Source organism: Molossus molossus, unplaced genomic scaffold (assembly GCF_014108415.1).
Source record: "Molossus molossus isolate mMolMol1 unplaced genomic scaffold, mMolMol1.p scaffold_m16_p_10, whole genome shotgun sequence".
In the NCBI taxonomy this organism is placed as follows: Eukaryota; Metazoa; Chordata; class Mammalia; order Chiroptera; family Molossidae; genus Molossus; species Molossus molossus.
The window spans coordinates 67,685,399-67,711,903 of NW_023425345.1; the positions used below are offsets into that span (position 1 = coordinate 67,685,399).

At 44.1% G+C, this 26,505-nt stretch overlaps 1 protein-coding gene across 1 annotated transcript in view; it reads right to left on the reverse strand.

Annotated features, from left to right (window-relative positions):
- The window catches only part of RASSF3 (Ras association domain family member 3), a 79,668-nt gene extending 54,997 nt beyond the window's left edge, over positions 1 to 24,671 (reverse strand). Inside the window, exon 1 of the mRNA XM_036252375.1 lies at positions 24,436 to 24,671. Coding sequence (XP_036108268.1) covers positions 24,436 to 24,546 — 111 coding nt within the window. The 5' untranslated portion in view covers positions 24,547 to 24,671. The remainder of the gene's footprint in view (positions 1 to 24,435) is intronic.
- Between the last annotated feature and the right edge of the window lie 1,834 nt (positions 24,672 to 26,505).

A 26,505-nucleotide genomic window follows, 5' to 3' on the forward strand; every position in this document is an offset into this window, starting at 1 on the left:
CAAAACACAATTTCCTTTTTATTACAATCTTAGACTCTAGCAGAAATATCTGATTTGATAACTAGAGAGAAAGAGTGGGAGGGAACACTCTAAATTGAGAGCTATCCCGACCTCACAGACATACTGGGCACTGTCTCTAGAAAGTAACTAACTACTCACGCCACCTACCTATCCCTGGAGTTGACTGATCCCTATTAGAGAGACGTATGTGGCATTTCTGAAACTAAGTCTATAAACATCTGCATTTTTGAGGCGATCTAAACCTTTTCAAGACAGAAACCAGTGCTTTTCCTACAGAACAAAATAAGACAGTAGTCACTGTTTGAGCTTCTAGCCTTCCAACACCCAAAGCCAAGCTCCTCCCACCTCCAGAAGGTATTCCAGTCAGGTCTGCACCTTTCTATTTGGTCTCCAGGTGACCACTGCTCAACAGCTGCACATATAAATCAATGAAGGGTCTTTTTATGGGTCTCCTAGACGTATTCATCTTAATCTCTTCTAGGTCGCTCTATGCTCATTACACAGCTGTGGCATCATACTATGTTGGTCTCCCCATATGATCCCAGAGAATTCCTTATACAAAAGGAGCAGCACTCTTTGGTAATAAACCCACTGTATGTAGTACTAAGTTCCCTGGCTCAGTAATACTTACCACAAACATTTGAGCAACCTCAGTGTGCCAATGAGGGTGTGAGTCACTTATTTTAATTTTTGGAACACACCCAAGTCCTTTAAATTTTCTGATCTGAGAGGTAAACAAAAATGCAGCAACATACAACCAGCTTCTAGAACAACTTCATTTACCACTCCTTGAAAACAAATTTCCTAAGCCTACTAGTTACAGACTGCTGTCTAAATTACAATAAACCACACAGAAATCCCCAACTTCTTTGGAATTGTGAGCTACTGCCATTATAAGCATTACAATTTCCACCTATGTTATACATGTACATGACAATGAACAGTATCAGTATGAAAATAAGAATGCTACATACACACTAAAAGGTCCTAGGCTGCATCTGAATGTCCACAGTAAATATGCAATATATGCAAAACTATATAGTTCTAGGGATTTCACGGTAAACCTTGATGTAAAAGGTTTTCATAATCTGGTCCCCACCCCGTCTCCACCATCACCCTCTACCTCCTGACTTCGGACTAGTCCATCCAGGCTTAATTAACCTTAACCTTATAATTTCCCCTCCCACTGTCCCCCAACCCCCAGCCCAAGCTCCACGCACTCAGCATTGAGTCCTCATCCTAATTATTGCTAATGCGACACAGTCACCCTAAACAGACACTTCCCCCACTCTGTAAAAGTGTGGGTTCTCATACCAGACTGCCCAGCTTCTAATCCTGGCTCCTCTATTTAACCTCTCTCTGTTCCTCTTTTGTGCAGAGAGAATAACCTTGGCTGCCTCTCTGGGTTGGTGTGAGGATGAACTGAACCTACAAAGGTAAAATGCTTTGTAAGTACACTACAAACAGGAGCCACCACTGATATCAACAGTGTGCCACCCTGGCCGGTTTGGCTCAGAGGATGGAGCTTTGGCCTGCAGACCAGAGAGTCCCAGGTTCAGTTCCCGCTAGGAGAACGTACCAAAAATAAAACAAAACAGTGTGCCTCTTTCACGTGTGTCAACAACGGTCTTTTTACAGCTGAAAGAAAAAACTCTGTACTCTCTGATCCACTACTCACAGAACTTCACTTCTGACCCCAGATGTGCGGGGTTTTCCCCCCACACCAAGCAAGTCTCTGCAGACATCACCTGGGTGTTCTACAATGTAATTCCATTCTAATACCATCTACCTAGGTTAGCACAGACCCGAGAGGTTAATTAAGGGCTCAGTCTCACCAGACTTCCTTCCCACTTCAGATGCCAAAGGCAAGTCCACCTGTGCTTCTCTGACTATCCCAAGATCCCCCCATTAGGGCTCGATGATTTGCTAGAATAGCTCACAGAACTTAGGAAAGTGCTTTCTTACTTACTATTACCCCCTTTATGATAAAGGACACAACTCGGGAACAGCCGAAGGAAGAGATGCATAGTGAGGTGTACAGGAAGGGGCTCGGGGTTTCACGTCCTTTCCAGGGGTGCCACCCTCTCAGCACCTCTACCTGTTCACCAACCAGGAAGCTGCCAAACCCCATGAGTTAGCATTTTTACGGAGGCTTCATTACATAGACATGATTGATTAAATCACTGGCATAGGGGACGGAGCTCAATCTCTGGTCCCTATCAAGTGGCTGGTTCCCCTGGCAACCAGCCTCCAGAATACTTAGGGGTTTTCAAAAGTCACCTCACTTAACAAACTGAAGTGTGGTTGAAAGGGGCTTGTTATGAATACCAAAAGACACTCTTCTCACTTTTATAGCCCTTACCACTTAGGAAATTTCAAGGGTTTTTGGACTCTTGTTCCAGGAACAAATATATTTCTTGTTATAAATTGCAGTATCACAATGGCTCTTTATGACTTTCCACCAGGCAGCGTGCTCTTGAGGGCAGGGGTGCTGGCTCCTTCCTCTCTGCCCCTGAGCCAAGGACCGAGAATAAAGCAGACCCTCAATAAATGTAGGTACCATAAAAAGCAGAAGAGTAATCTCTGCTACAGCATTAAATCAAGATAGAAGTAGCACAGACAGTTGGACAGAGTAACAGGGGGCTGGGGAGAACACTCGGTATCACTCACACCCCCACACAAATTCTAGAATACCCACCAAACTGCCGGAAATCCCACAGATTTAGAGAATTCATTTCTGTTTTAATTAATATTTCCACGCAGCAATATTACCTGGTTATACATTTGGGGAAGCAGAAAAATGTCGTTTTATGGGAAATCCCAAAGCAGGCTCTACAAATCAATATTTAACTAAATATAAATTGTAATCAGCCTATTTACCAAAACAAGATATAAAACCACTTTGGATTTTTTTTTTTATCCTCACCTGAGGACATTTTTTTTTTTGCATTTATCTTCAGATAGAGTGGGAGGAAGAGAGAGAGAATCATCGATGTGAGAGAGACACATCGACTGGTCGCCACCCACACGACCCCAACCGGGCCTGGGACAAACCGGAACCGAGGTACGTGCCCCCAGTGGAAACCGAGCCTGGGACTCTCTGGTCCACAGGCCGATGCTCTAACCGCTGAGCCAAACTGGCTAGGGCTGGATTTTTTTCTGGACACTGCATTAAAATATCTAATTATTAAGTATCCACTGGCACCAAATCCAGGAAATAAAATGCAATGATACCACAGTCAACACAGTGTATTTCACCTTCAGAGACTTTTCAAAACTACAACCAGCTAGTCCCCACCAGTCCTCTGAAGTCTCTTATCAACAACAATAAACAAAAGGATTGAAAAAACAGATTAACCCGAGAGGGAAGAAACCATTAAGATAACAGCATATTTCTATTGAAACTTATTAAAAGTATTTCTGAACATCCTGTGGTGTTCATTTTCAGCTATCTGGGGGGCTTGTCCACATTCTGGCATTAAAGGCTTTGTTCTAAGAAAGTTAAAAACACACTGATGTGGTTTGAGAAGTTTATTGTTACAGTCCATAGCCACATCAAGATTTATTTTTCTCTCACCCTGGCCAGTTTGGCTCAGTGGTTAAAGCGTCGGCCTGCGGTCCGGAGAGACCCGGGTTCGGTTCCCGCTAAGGGCACGTACTTCGGTTGCAGTTTGTCCCCGGCCCTGGTTGGTCGTGCAGGTGGCAGCCACTCGATGTGTCCCTTCACGTCGATGTTTCTCTCTCTCTCTCTCCCTTCCTCTCTCTCCCTCCCACTCTATCTGTACAAAAAATGGGAAAATATCCTTGGGTGAGGATAAAAAAAAAAAAAAAGATTTATTTTTCTCTCAATTCTTCAAATGAATCGTAACTACTTCCAGTTCAAGGATGAGGATCTCTTGCTCCAAATCTTTGTCACTTGCCACAACCACTCTCCTGGGCTCCAGACCCCTGGTTCTGGTCATTAGCTGGAGGCTACACAACTGTCCTGTAAATGTGCCCAACACCGAACTGCCCACCCCTCACTACACCTGCTTCTCCCCCTCCGGGGTCCTCTGGAGCCTAAACGGCAATGTCGATCACTCGGGCACCTTCCCCACCTCTCCTTTGCCCCCCTCACCCTCCTCTCCTTCCCTGCACTGGTCAATCGGGTGCCAATCTGCCCACAGCTTCTGGAATCCTCACCTCTCCCATTGCAGCTGCCCCAGTGACCTTCTCCCAGGTTATGAACAATGTCCCTGCTCCTCTCTAACTCTGCCATGAGCTGCCTTCGGTTTCAAAATCATAGCTCTGACCACATTACTTCTCCCTAAATGGCTCCTCCTTACCCAGACCTCATCCACGGGGTGGCACCATTTGCTCCGCCCACACCACCAGCTGGTCCTCCAGGAAAACCAGCCCTGCTCCCTCGACTGCAGGCCTGGGGGCGGCTCTCCACCCACATGCACACCCACCTCCTCCATCAACGCCCACCTGCCACTCAGCAGACTCCCAGTCACCTACCACCCCCCGAACCGAGTGCGTGTCCGGATTTAACCGCCTCCTCCCACGTCTCCAAACACCACCCCTCGCGCTGGGGAGGCAGCCTTCTCCTTCACAACCCTTCTCCCTCACCCGTATCCGCACAACCGTATCCGCACAACCGACACCTGCTCTTTCTTTCCACTCATGTCCCTCGTCTAAAGATGACGACAACGACACTGAACCCCCCTGCACCTTCCGGCCTCCTATGTACGCCCCGGCCCTTCCCCTCCCAGCCCCGCTCAGGAAAGAGCAGCCCGCACTGTCCCGCTTCACCCCCAGCCGCTCCCTCGGGCTCTCGCGGCGGGCGCACGTCCAGTTCGCTTCTCTCCAGGTCGCTGACCTGACGAGACTCGCCTCGAGGGCTCCAGGGACACCCCCGTGGCACTGTTCCCACTGACCAAGCCCCTGTCTTGCGGCGGCCCCACCCCGGCTCCCAGGACCCCCTCTCTCCTGGTTTTCTTCCCACTCCCCTACCGGCTCACCTTGGTTGTATCCAGGGCCACACCCTTCTTCTTCGCCTACCCTTTCCATGCTGGGGTCCCCCAGGCTTCCCTCTGACAGCCTCATGGCTTCAACACGGTCCGGAGCTCGCCCCCGGGCCAGGTCTCCCTTCTCTGTCTTCGGCACAAGCCCAGCAAACTCTGATACCCTGCAGACCTCTCAAATAATACACACCCAGACTCACTCATTCAGTATTTACCGCCTGGAATCAGTCCACGGTGGGAACTTAGCCTCCCTCCCAAACCTGATTTTTCTTCTATATCCCTATTCTTGGTGAGTCACAGCAGCAACCTTCCTGCCACCCAGGCCAGAGACCCACAATTCATCCCTGCCTCCTCTCTCACCACCCCAACACCCACATTCAACGTTACCAAATCCTCCCAATTACCCATATCTCCAACCTGGCCCCTCCGCCACCGGATCCCCACTCTCTCTGCCTTCGTTCCCCACTGAGGACTGGCTAGAACTTAGTCCTGAAGGGGTCACAGTTGGATACATGTTCTGACAGCCACAAAGAAAGGTTCGAAACTGCCAAGCAGGTTTTCAACTTTAGATTGCTATCGTTTTTGGTGACAAATCATACATCTGGGGGAATCCATTACTTTTCAGTTCAGCCCACATTTTCCCTTCTGTTCACTAAAAGTGTTAGAATCATTAAGTGCCTAAATTCATGGAATGCTTATGTGTGAATTCAGAGAGAACTCAAATAATGTTAATAACTGTAACATTTAGGATCTGGATGCTCAGTGCTTTGCTTCACACAAAATACTAACACAACACGTCAGTGCACCTAAACCATTCTGACATGATACTCATTTTCATACGGCCAAAATTTCAAGTTCAAATGAACACAACATGTGAGAAGCTAGCTACACCAGACATCTCTTCACATAATCACATCACATATTTTCCCAATCTAAAATGCATCCCATTTTTTCAGGGATACTAGGATGTGTTTAATGAAAAGAACTGGGAGTCACGAGAAAAATAATTTTTTATGATTTCCATGGCTGAAAACAAAACTTCGTATTATTATGCACTTAAGCATGTCCCAGCTAGCTTAAATAGCAGAAAACCTCAGACTCTTGAGATTAAAAGGAGTCATTCCAGCTAGTCGATTTCTTCGGAGTTAGAGTTATGTCGCCTTAAATTATCAGTAGTCCCTCCAACGTTTTAAAGTCCAATTTGGAGGAACTATCTTTCCCCTTGGGGTCCTGCTGAAACAGCCCCTGAAGTACGCATGAAATTTGAATCAAGTGAGAGAAAAACTCTAAATAAATGGCTCAGATTCAAAATAATTATTCCCAGGAAAGACAATGTCTCAATAATGAATCAAATTAATCATCACACTCATGAATCATCTCTATAAAGCCAAAATCCCTAGCCCTTAAGAGTTTTCATTCATAGCAGGAAGGTAATACTAAAGTTTAGCCATCAGAGGACCAGACATGATAAGAAATGAGCCTCGGACTGGGTGGGATTCTAGGACCTGGGAGCAGACAGACTGAGTAAGGCGCTCGACACAGAGGTGGGCAAGGGGGCGGCAGCCTCTGGAAGCCTCACATCTGGATATGTGGTGTTAGACTATCGACTCTGATGTTTTATAACAGACTTGAACTTGCTAAAGAAGTTTCCTAAGAACATTTACCTGGCAAGGGTATGTGCAGACCAGATGGAATAAAGGAGACACTAAAAACAAAAAAGTTGAAACTTTCAAAGGAAATGAATAATCCTTCACTCCCAAAAAAGTGCTGCACCAGCCCACAAGCACTTAGCCTTCAGGAAGCACAGTGACTAACTACACTGTCCCAGCATTCCGAGTGAGCAGATGCCTCGTTCATCCATCCTGCCCAGTCTCCGAGGAGTGTGGCACAGCTGGGGGGCTCCTCCCTAAATACTTCTTGACATTGTATCAACACCTCCTGCACTACAGAAGTTCAGAACTATTAAGTGTTCCCTCTGGCTTGTGGGCACTATGTATGGATGAATTAAATACACCACTCAAGCCCCCTTGGTTTCTTTCTCAAAACATTCCCTCTTTCAGAAAAGAAATAATTTTACATATTATACTTATTTCTCAAACACTGATGACTAATCAATTCACTTAATTTCAACTCCACCCTACCAGACATGACCTAAGCTAGCTATTTCCAAACCAATTCATTTGGCATCTTAATCCATTTCATGGGATCCCTTTCAAGCCTTATCTCTGTTACTTTTCCCCCAATCAGGAATTCGGGTCTAGAATAAATCTGTCACAGAACTGGACAGGGCCTTTGAGAAAGAAACAGGCTCGAAGTGGTTAAGTAATTCTCCAAAGTTACCTCTGCTGGTTAATAATAGACCAGACCTAGGACCCCGTCTCCACATCCCCAGCCCCAGACACTTTCCATTTCACCTAAATGTCTCACTTTCACATGATTCAGAATTGATTACCATGTTTCATTTTATTATTACTCCCCCTAAAACCAAAAGAAATCTGCTTCACTGCATTGAGCCAACTTCTTTTCTTTTTTGGTACGTGCCCCTAGCGGGAACCAAACCCGGGACTCTCTGGTCCACAGGCCGATGCTCCAACCACTGAGCCAAACCGGCCAGGGCGGGCCAACTTCTTTTTGATTATAATTCTGACACGAGTCTGATCAAATGGAAATCAGGTAGTTAATTAACAAATACTGACGGCCCCCTCCCGTGCCCTGTACCGGGCGCACTAGCAGTGATGATCCAGACAGACGTGGTCTGCCCTCGTGACACTCAGACAGGATAATCTGGAAGGCTTAAAACTAAATTTGCTCAAGTTCCCTCACGCATCCAACAATGAGCTAGATGGTCATCTTTCTCTCAAGCATCCGAGGGCTTCATCAACACCACCATGGAATCACAGAGTAATTTAAACTTGCTGCTTAGCTATAATTGTTCAGGTTCCCAAACACAAATCGCTACTATGCAGGTAAAAATAAACATAAATGAATGAGATGGGGGAATAAACTCATTTTTTCAACAATTTTTTATCAAGTAAGTGTCAGCTCCAATATTACTGCAGACTGAGAAGGTATAACCAATTTACAAGAAATGAGATATATATTAAAAGCAAGAGAAAAGTTTATAGTCTAGTCTCTAAACATAACTGTGATGCTGTCACACTTGCATTATGCGACTATTTATAATCTAGGAATACCGTCCACGTACATTGTTTCATTTAATGCCCCTATATCTGTTTTAAAGATTAAAAAATTGATACTCAAAGAAGTTAAGGAACCTGCTCCAGCTCCCAGAACTAGTAAATGCCAGACCCAAAACCAAGACAGTCTCCCATTTCCAGATCCCTAGACTTTCCTACTGTAAAGTAAAAGCTCCCACCAACTCTTCCCTTTCGAGGCCATTGCTGAAGTGCCAGGGGTCAATTTGAAGTTCAATCCCTTTTTGACTTCTGCCCCTAGCCAGAACCATAAAAGGCATTTCAATGTTCCTTCCTACATTTGTCTCCTCCTCGTTCCAAAGAGCTGAGAGAGAAGCACAGTGTTTGCTCCACACCCATCCGAAAGGATGACGAAGTTCAGGTTGTGTGAGGACACCACAAAGGGCAGCAAATGGCAGAGTGGTCCAGGTTTCCAGGAAGAAATACGTCATCCACACTGACCGGGTGCAGCGGGGAAGGCTAACTGCACCTGTTCACGTGGGCATTCGCCCCAGCAAGGTGCTATCACTAGACTAAAGCTGGACAAGGACCACCAAGAGATCCTGAACATAAAGCCAAATCTCGCCAAGGAGGAAAGGATGGGGCCAATGCAAGGAAGAAACAGCTAAGAAGACGCAGGAGTCAAGTAACCTTATATGCAACTTCCGTTAAAATGGAGGCAAAATCTCCTTCCAAACTTATTTTAATTAATAACGCTAATACCACTAGAAATAATAACAGTCTATATTGAGTATGTACTCATATGCTAGATAACATTCCAAGTCCTTTATATGAATTCATACTACAGTTCAATCACATTTTAAAAACTGTTAAGTGATTATAAATATTCACAATGGCATTTCGACTATAAAGCCAGTTTTAGACAACCAATGTATTGTAAGACACCAACCACAGGAAAGGGTGGTTGGCAGTGAAGAGGGACTAGCAAACCCCAGGGGACTCACATGGCCCAAGGAAGAGGTTTCTCACCAGATTCCAACACTCATACCAGTTTTACAGAGTTAGCCAAACACATCACATGACTCACTGAGCTTCTTTAATGCATGCATTCAAATTTTGCATAAGCAAGCTTGTTTCTGAACTATGGACGTGTTCAACACGGCTGAAATCCCTCAGAGAGGAGATAGACGCTCTGTGGGTGGGAGGCAGAGGGCTGGGAAGCCAGCCACAGCGCGGGGAACTGGGCTCTGACAGCCACAGCATCTCCCTCTGCAGAGTGTTACACAGTTCAAATAAATGACGTCATTTTATTTGATCTTACAAAAACCAGAAACAAGACAGTGACTAAGTCCCTAAACAATGAGCATCAGGTGACCTAAACCTTCTGGAAGAAAAAGGAAAGCCCCCAGGAAGAAGCAGAATTTGTCACGGGTCAATCCAGCAGCCTCACAGAAACGGGAGCCAGAATCCTACTGCCAGAGGCAGATAAGAGAGGGAAAACAGAGGAAGTGGAAAAGAAAAAATAACTTTCATACAATGTGTTAATTTATACATCAACTAGTGGGCAAAAGAACCATACTTTCGTATGCCCGCTCATTCTGAAGTTGGTGAAGACTCTGATAGATGGCCTCAGGCCTGGTCGGAAGGAAATATCCCCTTTTCCAGAAAACAAAGGCACCACAGAGACAGAGATCAGAGACAAAGATGAGAAAGAGAATATTAAACATCCAGGAATGGCTGAAGCTCCTTCCTAATCAATTACATTGAGATTAGCCATTCATTTTGGTCACTTAAACCAAAGAGATACAATGTAACTGCCTGCCATCTTTTATTCTTTGGATGGATTAGTATTAGTTCACTTAAAATTTCTCAAACCACTATCAGTTCTCCCTTCAGCCTAGCACCCTGACATGAAAAGCACGTGATCATATACTAGAACCTTTTAAAAATAACAATCATGAATATTTACTACTGCTTATCATTTGACAGGAATGCTGCGACTTTACGTCTGAGGAAATTGAGGCTTAAAGAGGTGCCATGACTTGCCCAAGATAACACAGCACTCAAGTAACTCAAACTGCCTTATACAGCTACTTACAGTCAATCATCAATTAATTAAGAATATACACCCTTGCCCGGCCAGGGTGGCTCAGTGAATTGAGCATCCTCCCATGGACTGAGAGGTCCCGGTTCGATTCCCGGTTGGACACATGCCAGGGTTTCGGGCTCCATCCCCAGTGTGGGATATGCAGGAGGCAGTCCATCAGTGTTTCTCTCTCACATTGATGTTTCTTTCTCTCTCTCCCTTCCTCCCTCTCTAAAAAATAAGTAAAAACATATTTATTTTTAAAAAGGAATACACACACCCTTTTTTATTTTTTAGCCCATTACAAAATCCAGTTCCCCTTTCTTTTTCTCAATAGTAAGAGAATTTTTAGCCCTCACCCCAAGAGATCAAGATCCAGTGTAATGTTAATTTTGAAACTGTACAGAATTACCTCTGGTGGGTATGGATTTTAAGTTGATTTGCTGATACAGATGCTGGGTTTGCCTTTTTGACAGGTACTCCCCTTCCCTACATGTTCTACCTTCAAATCCTCTCCACCAAATGGTAGGAATGATCATACTTTGGGTACAATTTATAGAACAAACTTCCTCTAGCAGAGACCAACAGGACAGCCAAGGACCAAAGCCCACCTCCCTCAGCAGCACCGCCCCACTCATTCCAACTGCACCATGTCACCTGTCGCCACAGCTCGTCATCAGGGAGAGCAGGACAGCAACTTTCATGCTTCAGAAAGCTTTAAAAGGGCAATATCTTTCCCCCAAAGGAAAACTGGCAAAAAAAAAAAAAAATCCACAAACCTGTTTAAAACAAACAGAAACAGACTTTAAATGGTTAAAAGTAATAATATTGTTTCTTTATTTTTTTTTATTATTATTTTTTTTTAATCCTCACCCGAGGACATTTTTCCATTTTTTGCACAGATAGAGTGGGAGGGAGAGAGAGGAAGAGAGAGAGAGAGGGAAACATCTACGTGAAAGGGACACATCGAGTGGCTGCCACCGGCACGACCAACCACGGCCGGGGACAAACTGCAACCGAGGTACATGCCCCCTTAGCGGGAACCGAACCCGGGTCTCTCCGGACCGCAGGCGGATGCTCTAACTGCTGAGCCAAACCGGCCAGGGCATAATATTATTTCTTTAAACCATCTACATAATATTTACATTTTCCCATAGCTGGGAAATCACTGACTACAGTCAAGCACCCTGAATTCACCTCTGCCACGCAACCTGCATCTGCTTAAGGCCTGACCCTATAAAACTTCCGCCGGCCTCATTTCTCATCCCAACGTTCCACTGAAATCAGAGTCCGAGAAATCATCTGAATGTTAATTCCCTTGGAATGCTTTATTAGCTGTACAACACTATGGAATGTTAACTTCATGTGGTGTAGTGTGGGTATTCTTCCTCCTTCGTAATTCATGCAGCTATGTTTTCATATAATGGGGGGGGGCGGTGTTTGTTTTGTTCTTTGAGAAGTATATTATATACACATAAATTTCTATGCCTTCACTGGCAAAATATCAAAAAATATTCCTCTAAACAAGCATTTGGGGGAAATTTTCAGAGTAAGTTTGAGTTGTCTAAGAATAGAATGATTAAGGAGGGCTCCTAATCTATCTAAAGTTGGAAATAACTTTTCACATCTTTTTAAAGTGTCACTTAAACGACTCTGTAAGAAGGAACAAATTAAATCAGGGCAAGACGGGGTTAATCAGAGCAGGAGAGATTGAGCAACTATTCCCATCAGAGGCAAGCCTGAAAGTACACAGCGATGCCAGAGTCCATCTACTTGCAACTTTTCAACCAAAGACAATAAGCTCATAAGTAAACAGTATAAAGATCCTCTTTGGCAGGTGGGGATTTCAGTGGTTTCTCCTACTTCCTAATGTACTCAGAAGATAACCTAGGTTCCTCCTCATTCCCCGCAGTGGCTGGGAAACTGGCACTAAATGTATTGAAGTTCAAAGATAAACAGGCACTTCCAGTCGCCCTTTTCTGACATGCCCCGTAGGAGACACATCAGCTCCCCACCCTCTGTATCCCACAGCGTATTTCACGGGACGCTGATGCTTTCTTAGCAATGCCTTTCCTGTGCCATAATTACAAGGGTAACAAGTATTTTGTTCCTTGTTTCAGTGACGTCAGTCTGAAACACATGTAAGGTATTTCAAAATGCCAGAATATGTAAAGTGCCTTTGGTGCAAACAGAGTAAGCAAAGAAATAACCTGAAATTCAGCTGACCACAAAAAAGGGGAAGCATCTACCAAGCTAAATATGTATATGCAGGACTCATGAGCAGTGTTCTCTCAAGATTTCCGCCCACCTAACAGACACATGGTCAAGGCCACGCATGAACAATGCTCACACCAAGAGGAAGATCCAGTTAGAAATACAAAATATACTCAATTCGCTGTTAATTCAAGGAAGGCAAATTAAATAATAACGAGGTACCTCTACAAAGTTTTCCCCTCTATTCTAATGACTATATCCAGTAGAGCTAAGGGTGCATGAAACTAATTAAAAATATGGCCTTTAGAGCCATAAAAATGGTCATACCTTCATGCTCAGTAAAACTCCATTTTGTATATCTGTCCTAAAAAATTAACCCATAATGGAAAAGGTTTCTTCTCAATATGTTCACTAGAGTGTTTTATGTGCAGTAGCAAAAATAAAAAACATCCAATTTTCCAATATTTGGGGAATAATGCCTATTCAAGAAAATACAACATGGACCTGAAAATGATAGCTGACATCATGCAGGAACACCTCATAATTCTAAGTTTAAATAGCAGGATTCAAATTCATCACTATGGTATTCCTCAAAGAGTACAAACGGCATTCCTATATGACCCAGCAATGCCGCTGCTGGGTACGTATTGGCAAGACTTGAAGCAGGATCTCAAAAAGATACTTGCACACACCCGTGTTCACAGTGGCATTATTCCAAGAGCCAAAGGGTGGCAGCAACTCCAATGTCCACTGACTGACAAGTAGATAAAAATGTGTTATAGGCACACAATGAAATATTGTTCAGACTTAAAGAAATTATCACATATACTACAACATGGATGGACTTAGAGTGAAATAAGCCAGTTACAAAAAACTAATACTTTATACGATTTCACTTATATTAGCTATCTAGAACAGTCAAACTCAGAAACAGAAAGTAGAATGGTAGTTGCCAGGAGCAGGGTGGGGAGAAATGGGGAACTGTTCCATGGATAGTTTGACGTTTTCCAAGATGAAAAAAAACGTTCTGGAGATTGGATGCATAACAATGTAAATATACTTAACCCTGCTGAACTATACACTTAAAAATGGTTAGGAGGCAAATTTTGTTATATGTATTAGGTGTATCAGTGTGTAAATACCAGTACAGTACGATTATACACATATAAAACAGACAGAGGGAAAAAAACCAGGAAACAATGCCACAAAATTATACTTGGATTACGACAGTAAGATAATAGACCATTTCCCCCCAAACTCTGTGATGTGATTTTTATAGCACTCTTGTTATTAAGAAAAAAATTTAAGAACATATTGCTTAACCATCCATAAAACTCAAAGCTTCCAGTCCTTGGGGGGGGGGGGGGGAGCATGCTTATGAGAAATTACTCCATTTTTTTAGCATATTACTAAATAATTACTTGAATTTTTAGCAAAAAAGATGGGAGCAAATATCCAACTAAGATCTTGCTCTTTACAACAGATGAGATGATCTATACAGACTACTAACTAAACTCCCTGAGAACAGGTTTCCATCTGTGTTGTTCCCCAAATCCCTAGCACCGGTCTGCACAATGTGGGGTATTCAACAGACACTTGGGAAATCAATTTAGACAACCATCTTCATAATCTTAACACACACACACCAACTGGTATTAATTTCATGAAAATACTTTGCTGATTACATTCTAAATCTCTTAAATCCAAGATCTTCTAAATCTATTCTTCTGGTCTCCAATTCCCAAATTCATCCTTTTTCGTTCTCTAATTATCTCACTTTGTTTAGCATCTGGAAAAGGAACTGAGTGCTGCACTATATAATTACTAAATTATTCTTAGCTGACTGAATCATGTAGCAGCAGTAAGCAATTACAGGCCATAAAATGCATAGTCCTCTTGCTGTTTTAATACTCCATGACATAATGAGCCCTATTCTCTGTAAACTAAGGGAGAAGTTGCAGTTTGAATGTAGGATAGAAGGAAGTTCTTCCACACACGTTTCACAACTCCAAAATGTTGGTATGTGTGATCCAAGAAACTCTTTCCAACGGTGAAGGGTAAGCTCCCCTTCACAAAGAAAAGCCAACCCAACACACTCCCCTCCAGCCAGCCAGCCACCTGCACCCATCCAGGGGTGGGGAGTGTCCGACTCCCGCAGAAGGCCCTCAAATCAATACCAGCTAACATTACATGCCTCACCAAATTAGCCTGACCACAGACTAATTTTTAAGTTGATAATTTTGTATGGCCCGAGAATGATGTTATGAATGTCCAAATAGCCCTTGGCAGAAAAAAAGGTTCCCCACCCAACTGAAACCCCTAATAGCAAAGGCTAGCAGCTCTGCTTTAGCAAACTGTTGTCCAACAGAAATATAACGTGAGTCACCTTTGCAATTTCTAATTTTCCAATAGTTACATTAAAATATAAACAGGTCATGCCTGGCTGGTATGGTTCAGTGGACTGAGCATAGTCCCATGGACTGAGAGGTCCCGGTACCATTCCTGGTCAGAGCACATGCCTGGGTTTTGGGCTTGATCCCCAGTAGGGGGCATGCAGGAGGCAGCAGATAGATGTTTCTCTCTCACATTGATGTTTCTCTCTCTCTTTCCCTTCCTCTCTCTTTAAAATCAATAAAACATGTTTAAAAAAAATAAAATAAAAAGCCCTGGCCGGTTTGGCTCAGCGGTTAGAGCACTGGCCTGAGAACCAGAAAGTCCTGGGTTCAGTTCCCGCTAAGGGCACGTACCTCGGTTGCAGTTTGTCCCTGGCCCCTGTTGGGGTCATGTGGGTGGCGACCAGTCGATGTGTCTCTCTCACATCAATGTTTCTCTCTCTCTTCCTCCCTCCCTCCCTCCCATTCTATCTGAAGATAAATGCAAAAATGTCCTCGGGTGAAGATAAAAAATAATAATAATAAAATAAAATAAAAAAATAAACAGGTTCGTTTGGCTTAGCAGTTACAGCATCGGCCTTCAACCAAAGAGTCTCAGGTTCGACTCCAGGTCCAGGGCACATATCTCAATCCCCAAGGTGTGGGAGGCAACCAATTGATGTGTCTCTCTCACATCAATGTTTCTTTCTCTCTCTCTCTCCCTCTCCTCCCTCACACTCTATCTAAACAACAACAACAACAAAAACTCAATGGAAAAATATCTTCAAGTGAGGATTTTTAAAAAAGCAGGTAAAAATTAATTTAACTCAATATAGCCAAAATATTATCATTTCAACATATAATCAATATTTAAAAATTATTGTGGTACACTGTATATTCTCCTTCATCTTGGAAATCCAGTGTGTATTTCGAACTTACAGCACACCCCTGCGTTCAAGCCAGCCACACTTCCAGTGCACAAGCGCCACGCGTGCTAGCATCCACCGTACCGGACAGCACAGCGGTAGCACGATGGTCACTTCTATTTCAGAATCACTTATATAACATTTTTACATGTATTTCACATTTTGGCCATTTTTTATGAACTCTGACATCCTTCTTAGTGCATCTCTGGCCCTCTCCACTAAAAATAAATAAATAAATAAATAACAAGTAAACAAAACTATTTGACTAGCCACTGATAGCCAAACCAGAACTGACTAAGAGTAACCTGGACAGTTAACCTCGTTCAAAAGTTGGGTAAATTCTGCTCAGACTTATTAAACTCTGTTGAATGCATTTTATGTCCTTGGGCATGATTATGTCTGCTGGACCACAGTCATTTACAATTTTAGGACAGGTGTCAACGGGGAAGTGACTAGTCTTTCAGGGATACATTCTCAGCCTACCTTTCCACACCACACTTTACTCAAGGGGTGTGCTCCTGAAAAACTGAACAGTGCAAAGCTTCCTTTACACTAAAGGAACAAGCTCCTTACAGGAAAATTAGAGAGATGTATTGTCTGTTTAAATGAGCTCTTCAAAATAATATTACTAAATGAGGCCAGAACTTCGTTTTGTCCACTGCTCTATCCCCAGGGCCAAGCCCACATGTGTGGGGCACAAAGTAAAGACTCAATAAATCGTTGAATGCCCGAATGAATGATGGGCTTTCTTAAAATAAGGGGGAAATATACAAAGTGATTTATATCTAACTAGTAATAACATCAACTATATCGCCCATTTTTAAATGACTACTACATGTAAGATACTGTGAATACTCATGGGGGCGGGCGGAAAATTGTGTACATTTGCATACAAAGGAAAATTAAGAGTACCAAGTACTCTGAATAAGGAGTAGGCTTTCATTTACCTACTAAGGACTGGGCATTTATTTTATGTGTTGGTATAAACATGCTAGTCTTAACCCTCATTAAAGAAAATAAAGCCTGGCCAGTGTGGCTAAGTGGATTGAGTGTCGTCCCATGGACTGAGAGGTCCCGGTTCGATTCCTGGTCAGGGCACATGCCTGGGTTGCGGGCTTGATCCCCAGTAGGGGGCGTCCAGAAGGCAGCCGATCGATGTTTCTCTCTCACATTGATGTTTCTATCTCTCTCTCCCTTCCCCTCTCTCTGAAAAAATCAATAAAAACATTTTTAAAAAGAGAAGAAAATATAACACATTATAATTTTTGCTATGAAGGAAAAGAGCCGAGGGCATGACAAGGCAAGGGGGGCCTACTTGGACTGGTGGTCTACGAAGAGTTCTCCGAGGTGTCGTGTCAGTTGACATGTGAAGGGAAAGTGAGGGAAGCAATTTCAGGCCCAAGTTCTGTGATGAGGAATTACTTGGATCCCAAAAGGAACCAAGATGAAGCTGACATGACTCCCCATTATGCGCTTTTATTTAAAAGTTGTTGCATGAAATTGCTGGGCCCTGTAATACAGGCAATGTTTGCTTACCAAAAATAAGACCTCCTATTAGGCAGTGGACAAGGGTGGGCAAAAGTAGGTTCACAGTTGTTCACATGGAAAATAATGCAATAATTAATAAATAATAATACAAGAATAAACTGTTTCACGTACTCACAACTGTAAACCTACTGTTCCCCACCCCTGTATATTAGCTCTTCAATGAGACAAGGATGCAAACAGGCTAAGTCAGCTAAGAGATGTCAATTCACTGAGCAGGTCCTCTGCATGCAGCTATCATATATCCCATTTGGGTCTTTTCCCCATCCCTGCTGAAGAGGGGCCAGCTAGCTAATGGCCTTGGGCCAAATTAGAAGTGGAAAGCAAGCCTCAAACTGGGGCCTTTATGAAAAGGCAGCCACTTCATGTGGGAGCAGGAGCTGCTTGCTCAGGGCTAAGAAGAGCTGGTGATCAAGCCACAGTACAAAGCATTTGATCAGCCTCATTTTTTCCTCCCAGAAAATGAATGTTTACAGTTATGACAGGCACTGACTGCCAAAGGAAGTCTAAGAAGAATAACCACATTATTAGATATTTTTAGCTTTTCTTTTCATAAATATTTTGTGTCACTGCTTTCCAAATACTTCCAAATCTTCCGCGTTTGCCAGAAGAAAAAAACAGAGTAAAGAGTGTATTGTTCCTATATGACGATATATGACACTGGTGACTAATTTTCTTTTGAAATTCAGGTAAAGGAGTGAGTCTTTGTAAGTCTTGCTCACACAAACACAAAATTCCAATAGATCAATACTATGTAAAAACAGAATATAACAGCCCTGGCCGGTTTGGCTCAGCGGTTAGAGTGTCAGCCCACGGGTCAGAGTCCCGGGTTTGGTTCCCGCTAAGGGCACGTGCCTCGGTTGTGGTTTGTCCCTGGCCCCGACTGGGGTCATGTGGGTGGCAACCACTTGATGTGTCTCTCTCACATGGATGTTTCTCTCTCTTTTTTCCTCCTTCTCTCCCTCCCGTTCTATCTGAAGATAAATGCAAAAATGTCCTTGGGTGAGGATAAAAAAAAAAAAAAAGGCTATATGTAACAAGAGACAAAGAAGCACATTTCATAATAATAAAGAGATCAAACCAACAAGAGGCTATAATCCTTGTAAACATTTATGCATCCAATGTAGAAGCACCTCAATATACAAAGCAAATAGTGACGGGCAAAAGGAAGAGATCGATAGTAACAGTCATCGTAGGGAACTTTAACACACCATTAACGTCAACAGGTAGCATCCAGACAGAAAATCAGCAAGGAAACAGTGGCCTTAAATGACATATTAGATGGGATACATTTAATATCTATTTTTAGAACACTTCACTCCAAAGCAGAATATACATTCTTTTCAAGAGTGCATGGAACATTTTCCAGAACAGAACACATGTTAGGCCACAAAACAAGTCTCAACAAATTTAAGAAGACTGAAATCATATCAAGCATCTTCTCCAATCACAATGGTATAAATCTAGAAATTAATAACAAGGAAACGAAACTGAAAAACACATACACATGGAGGCTAAATAACATGATACTGAACAATCAATGGAATAACAAAAAGATCAAGGAAGAAATCAAAAGATACCTTGAGACAAATAAAAAGGAAAACACAACCCAAAAATCGATGGGACAGAGCCAAAGCAATTCTAAGAGTAAAACGTATTGCCTAACTCAAGAAACAAGAAAAATCTCAAATAAACAATCTATCCTAATACCTAAAGGAACCAGAAAAAGAACAAAGTCCAAAGTGAGTATAAGGAAAAAAATAAAGAAACAACAGAGCCTAAAAGAAATTACAAATTATCAGTGAAACCAAGTTCTTTGAAAAGACAAAATTGATAAACTTTAACCGGACTTATCAAGAAATGAGAGGACACAAATAAACAAAACTGGAAATGGAAAAAATAATAATAATAATCTAGGGGTTTAAAAGTCAGTATAGCCAAAATACTTTTGATATTGTGAAACATCTATACTATCACCAAAACTTCTAATGGAAACACTCAATACAGTAGTGTAACTCATTACTGTTGATTCTAGCAGTAAGACAGAACCAAACAGAGCCACAAAAATATTTCAATTGCAGTAAGGGGAGAACCCATAGGGTGAACTTGAAGCCTATTATGTGGAGTCTCTCAGTCCTGCCTTACTCAATTATTCTTCAGTATAACTTTTTTAAAAGTGTGAGTGAAGCCCTGGCTGGTGTAGCTCAGTTGGTTGAGCATCATTCCATGCACCAAAAGGTCACCAGCAGTTTGATTCCCATTCAGAACACATGCCCAGGTTGTAGGCTCAATCCCCAGTAGGGGGCATGCTGGGAGCAGCCAATCAATGTTTCTCTCTCTCCCTCTCCCTTTCTCTTTCTCTCTCTCTCTTAAAATCAATAAAAAAAATATATATTTTTTTGTAAGTGTGAGTGGGGCCCTGTCCGGATAGCTCACTTGGTTAGAGTGTTGTCCAGATACACCAAGGTTGTGGGGTTTGATCCCAAGTCAAGGCACATACAAGGGTCAACCAATGAATGCATAAATAAGTGGAATAACAAAAATTGATGTTTCTCTCTCAAATCAATTTTTTTTTTAAGTGAGAGTGGTTCAGAAGATAATTTCAAGTTTTTCAAGACCTCTCGAAAGGTAGAAGAGGGTAAAGTGGGGATAAATGGTGACAAAAGGACACCTGACTCTGGGTAGTCAATACAATATACACATGATATAATATAGAGCTGTACACCTGAAAACAATATAATGTTATTAACCAAGGTCGCCCCAACAAATTCAATAATTTTTTTTTAGTATCATGAAGTGATGAGGTCTTTTTCTTTTTTTTCTCTATTGATTTTAGAGAGAGAGGAAGAGAGGAGAGATAGAAACATCAATGAGAGAGAACATCGATTGGCCGCCTCCTGCATGCCCCCCACTGGGGATTTGGCCCACAACCTGGGCAAGTGCCCTGACTGGGAATCAGACCAGTGACCTCTTAGTGCATGGGTCGATGCTCAACCACTGAGCCACACTGGCCGGGCAATAATTTTTTTGAATAATATAATTTGGAAACAAATTTGTTTCTTTATTGGTTTTAGTGAGAGAGAAAGGGAAAGAGAAGACATGAAACATCGATCAGAGAGAACATTGACTGGCTGCCTCCTGCGTGCCCCCTCACTGGGGATTAGACCCACAACCTGGGCATGTGCCCTGACCAGGAATCAAACTGGCGACCTCCTGATGCATGGGTCAACCACTGAGCCACAATGGCTAGGCATAATATTTTAATTCAATTATACTGAAAAACAAAAACAAGAACTCTTGACTATTCTACTGCTAAAGCAAAAACAAGTGTCTCACTTCCTTATTCCTGTTAACTACCAAAAGGTCAGAGAGAAAAGTGACCACCTTAGGTACTGAGTAAGATGTGCTCCAGAGTAAGATGCATTCCAACAGATTAATAACTTCGATCAATTTCTACTCTTGGGAATGCACCCTGTATTTACAGGTAGCTTGAATTTGTTGGAAACACAGAGAATCACGAATTCCAGAACTGCCCACATTCTTGTTTCTGCTTGAAACAACAACCCAGTGAACCCACAAGGGCCAACACTACTGAAGATGCATGCAGAAAAGGAAGGGGGTCAACATTTTAAGAAACTCCTAAATGACAGATGTCCATACTTGCAAAGGGAAATTCAAAAATTTTAAATTACTTTTGTAGACAAGAAGTAACAAAAAGCAAAGTGGAATTTGTGTCAGAAAACTGAGTTCCAGCCTTTCCCCGAAATGTGGCGCCTTAAACATATCACTTAATAAGGCCTTGCCTTTCACTATGTTAATGCTCCAGAGGATCCTTGGAATCTTAAGATAGAGTATATTTTAAAACCCGTGTGAGGAGCCAATTATCATCAAACCAGGAAAGCGTTCATTCATTCAACTAATACTATATTCAATGACCAACCACTGTGTGTTGGGCACTGACTGAAGCCCTGTGACCAATAAACGTGACATTCAAACTGCCACAAACAGGCTACATGTTCATTCCCCTCACATCCTCCATACTGGTTTTTAACCCTTTTTCTTAAAAAAAAAAAAGGAGGGGGGTGGGAATACCAACATAAAATAAGAAAGAAAATGGTAACAGTTGCTTTATATCTGTAAAATTTTTGTTATTGTTGGAGACAGAAAAAAAGTTGAGCTATGTTCCTTTGCCTGGCAAGAGAAGAAAGACATTTCTCACCCCCTCCCCCTTTCTCCCCATCCTGCTAACATCTTGCTTTCTCTGGATATTTTCAAGAGTTCTAAAACTACATGTTCCTGGCTTGTCCATCAGGTGAGTCAGCATCATAAAAATCACTACGATCAGTAATAGAACCTTACGGCAACACTTGTCTTTCCACCTCTCTAGAGAAAAGGTGATTTTCGCTACTATTTTATGTCAGAGTGCTTACCTTATTCTTATCATCATCAGTATACTAAAATGAAAATGGCTTATCTAACCTTAGGTAAAAAATGTTCTCTATTAAGACTGTCTAGCTTTATATCTATCAAGTTTAGTTCCTTAACTCATAAATCTTATCAGAAATTTAACAATCAATTCTTTAAATAAACCAAAATACCTACGAGAATTCAATTTAGAACATTTCTTTCTCCACCTGGCAAATAAGTCCTATAAGTCAGCATGTGTTATGTTAGAAGAGAAAATATACAGGCAATATAGCTTCAGAATACACATATTAAGCTCTCCAAGCAAAAAACTAGGCCTTACTGTCTTGATTTTAGCAAAATACTTCACAATACATATGTCAGACTAATCCTAAACACTAAATAAGTAACATTATATGCATATAATGTTAGATAAATATTACATTAATGAGTATAACACAAATAGTGTATTATACCTCTATAAGCCCAGAAAAAACATAATTTTTAAAAATATGTTTTTACTGATTTTAGAGAGGAAGGGAGAAAGAGAAACATTGGCTAATTCCTGCACACCCCAAGTGGGAAACCCCAGCATGTGCCCAGACCAGGAATCCAACCAGCGACCTCTCAGCACATGGGACAGTGCTCAAACAACTAAGACATACTCGCCAGGGGGAGATGTTTTTATTTTAAAGCACTAAAGCATCTTCACACCTGCAGAATCCAAGAACCAGCAAGTTTTCTGCAGATTACTAGTCAACTCTGGAAAACAGACTTCAAACCATCACCACCTCTGACAAGCTCTAGTCCAAGTGTCAAATGGTGATAGCAACATAAGTGAAAGGAGAAAAATACAAAGTAAAGAACAAAAAGAAAGGGGAGGCCAAGAAAGAAAGAAAAGAAAAGGAAAACGAGCACAATAGAATGCAATTCTTCCATAACCGATGGGGGGAAGGAGGATATTTCTGATTTCCAAACTTCACAGCAAACACTCGCCATTGAAATACACTCTACTGAAAACAAGAGATCACCTGCTATGGACTGAATACTTGTGACCCCTCAAAAGTCATATGGCGAAGCCCTAAAGTGATAGTATTCAGAGAGAGGGTGGGGGCCTTTGGGAGGTAATCAGGTCATAAGGTGGCCCCATCATGGGATTAGTGTCCTCATAAGAGTAAGAGAGACGGCCCTTTCATGTAGGACAATGCAAGAAGTCAGCTGTCTACAAGCCAGGAAGTCCAGAAAGGTGTCCTCACCAGAACCCAACCATGGGGCACCCAGATCTCCAACTTTCAGCCTCTAGAACTGTAAGAAACAAACATTTATTTAGGCCATGGTACTTTTTACAGCAGCCTGAGATGGCTAAGACATCACTTAAAGTGACTAATTAGTAAACAGTGCAGACTTGAACAGTAGAAATAGAGGGGACCACCTCTACTGCACCAGGACTTCACTAGGGATCACTGTTGCCCATCATCAGCCCCTCTCCCCTTCTTCTGGCTTGGGAGTTGACCGATCGAAAAGACTAGAACTTCCTCATCATAAAAAGAAATTTGACCTCAGAAAGTGGTTCAAGAAACTTCAAAGATCTGGCAAGGAAACCCTAGCACATTACTTGGTCCCCACCGGTCCCATAGCTCATCATCAACCCGTTAAGGACTTTCCTTGCTTCTAGTCTCCAGGACTAAGTTTGATAGCAATGTTTGGTGCACGCCTGTTGTTTTTAGAGCAACCAATTTGTTCCATTACAGCCTTCTCTAATCTGATGTGAGCCTGGCTGGGTTGGCAGTGCTTCCTGGTGTGGCTCCAGGACCAGGAGGCCACAGGCTCTAGAGCCAGACTTAGAAGTCCAGCCCAAGTGCCCGGTTTGGGGAAAGCCTCTCTGCAAAATACGGCCACGGTCGGCAAAACTGGCCTAAATTCCCTGACCATCTTTTCCCAAGTCATGCTTCCCACGGCATGCTTCCTCCAAAAAAGGAAGAAACCCGCCTAAGGCTCAGCTCTCGCCCGCTAATATTTACCTATCACAGGAACTTGTTCGCAAAACAGACTCGAGGAACCTATAAAGTTGACTTTACAGGAAATGAACAACCTTGACACCCGCACCCAAGATTTAGTGAGCGCCTACTATCGTCAGGCCCCGCGTTTCTCTTAGCGCCCCCTCCCCACCAGAGGCGCGCGGACCTGGAAGGTAGGGGACGCCAGGTCACCACGGCCACCCCCAGCTATTACACAGCCCTCCGAGCCGCGCAGGGGGCCACAGGCCACCAAATTAACCAACACAGAGGGCAGCGCGAGGTCCCGACCGTTGACTGCAGGGGCGCGAAGGGCGTCCCGGGTCGCAGGGCAAACTCCGGGAGTAGCCAGGGGACGCCTCCTCGCCGGGAACTGCTCCCCCGCAGCCAGCCGCCCGAGGCGGAGCCGCAGAGGCCATCTGGCGCAGAGGCAGGAGCCGGCCATCAGCCTCCCCGCCCTTCCTTCTTCCCTGGCCCCGGGCGCCCCGGCGCTCGCCCGCGCGCCCACGTGCACAAACGCAAGGCACGACCCTAGCATCCAAAGGGGCAAAAGCCACTTCTCCGCCGCCCCCCTCCTTCCCGGCGAACATCCCCGCCGCGCGTAGACACGTGGCGTCGGGGGTCCCGCCGCCCAGGGACCCCCGGGCGCGATGGGACGGGGGCTGCAGCGCCCGCCGCGAGCACCACTCACTTGCTGGCCGGAGCGGGGCTTGCCCTGGGGCGCTCTCTTGAAGAAGGAGGTCCTGGCGGTGAAGTAGAAGTCCTCGGCGTCCTCCTCCAGGCTGCTGTAGCCGCTGCTCATGCTGCTGGTCCAGTCGCGCGCCGGCCGCCTCCCCGGGGCGCAGGCGGCCAGGCAGGGGGTGCCGCGCCCGCCCGCCCCGCGAGGTTCTCGGCGCGCGGCCCCGAGCCGCCGACGGGCCGTCCTGCTGCAGCTGCGACCGCCGCTCAATCCAGCCTTCCCGGCCCCTCCCGCCGCCTCCCCGCCGGGCTCCTGGCGCGGCCCGGGCAGCGAGCGCCTCGCGGCCCCGCCTCCCGGGGCCCCGCCCCGCCCGCGTGCCCCTCCCTGGGCGGCTCGGGACACGCCCCCGCGCGGCCGCAGGTGGGGACGGGCCCGCCGCCCCTTCCCGGGGTGTAGAACCCGGAAAGCCTGGTCTGTGTTCGGGGTCGTTTCCCCAACCTCCCGGAAACTGCCAATTCCTCTGTGATCAGCCCACCGCCCCCTCCCGGGGTCCAGCGGCTGGTGGTGGAGACTGCCCCGCCGAGGGGCCCCTGACCCTCGGGCGTCCTGCCGCGGGTTCGCCCGGTGCTGAACTCCCGCAGCTCGCCCCTCCAGGAGGGCTGCAAGTTAGCTGTGCTCAGCGGGGACGTAACAACTGAGTTGTTTATTCAAATGAAAATATCCTGTTAATTCAGTTGAGCTTCGGTCTTCCCCTGTGAACCCTCTCTCTAGCGAGTGTTCACTCCCAGATTAGGACAGCCAAGGTCGTTAGGATCGCAGAGGCCACTTGGTGCAAATGGGGGGGGGGGGGCGCGAACTAGTTCTGTAGTTCGAGTTTATTAATTAAACGTGCTTTTTAAATGTCTCCTCCCACAATCCGCTTTAAACCGACGAGGCAAGGTTTCAGTGATGGAGGTGAGGAGTTCAGGGAATTCTTTTCACCTCCCATAAAAAATAAAAAGTTCCAAGTTTCCTGAAATCCTTCCGTCAGGTAATCCTCTTTTTAAATGCAAAATTTTCCTCCTAGCCACCTGTGGGTACCAATCGGTTACTCTTTTCTGTTATTGGGTTGATTTAAATAACGCGTTTCCTTTCCGAGATTCTGATTGGAAAGCGCTTCCTTGCAGCTTCAGCACTGCTGTGGTAAGCAGGCGTTAAGAGAGGTTTCATTAGGAGGGAAAGAGAGGGGTTAGGAAACAAAATTTTCACCCATTGTAGCTGAACTTTCTTATATCTCTAATCCTCAGAACAATTTTATAAGGTAGATAGTACTATATTATGCTCAGTTTACACCTAGCGCAGGCCTAAAGAGAGAAAAGTAGTTGTAGGTGGCAGGGCTGGGCCTATCCTGATCTGAAGTTTTTCTGACACCTCCCTGGTCAGCCATGATCATTTGAAGACTAGGGGGAGGGAGAATTGTTCCGGAGATGATGGGAAGGAGGGGTTTGGCTCTTGAGTTATCTTATTCCCCGCAAAAAAAAAAAAAAAAAAAGGCTTGCAAACCTACTCTCCCTTCCTTCAGGCTTACCCAAACATCCAGCTTGTTAACTTGTGTATTACCCCACGTTACTCATAACTCCATGAGGCGGCTATGCAGTTGCAGCCCATTTTAAAGATCCTGCAAGATAAAGCCTCTTCTCAGTGAAGAGAAGGGGAGCTTGTCAATCCAAAATATGACTTCTTTTAGGTATTATTTTATGCTAGTTGTTTCAAAAAAATGACACAAAAAAACCCTTCGACCTTCTCCCTAACTGCTTAAGTATTTAGATAAAGGATCTGCTCCTTTATATCTATGTAGTTATCATATAGTTATCATATAGTTTATAAATTAGGTGTGATATGGAGGAACCTAGCATGGGCCCTTGGATCAAAGTTCTCTCTGGTCCGTTGTTAAAGATGGCCCAGCAAACCCTGCCTATGTGGCTAAGTGGTTGAGCTTGACCCATGCACCAAGGAGTCACCAGTTTGATTCCTTGTCAGGGCACATGCCCAGGTTATGGGCCAACTGCTCAGTGCGGGGCATGCAGGAGGCAGCCAATCAAT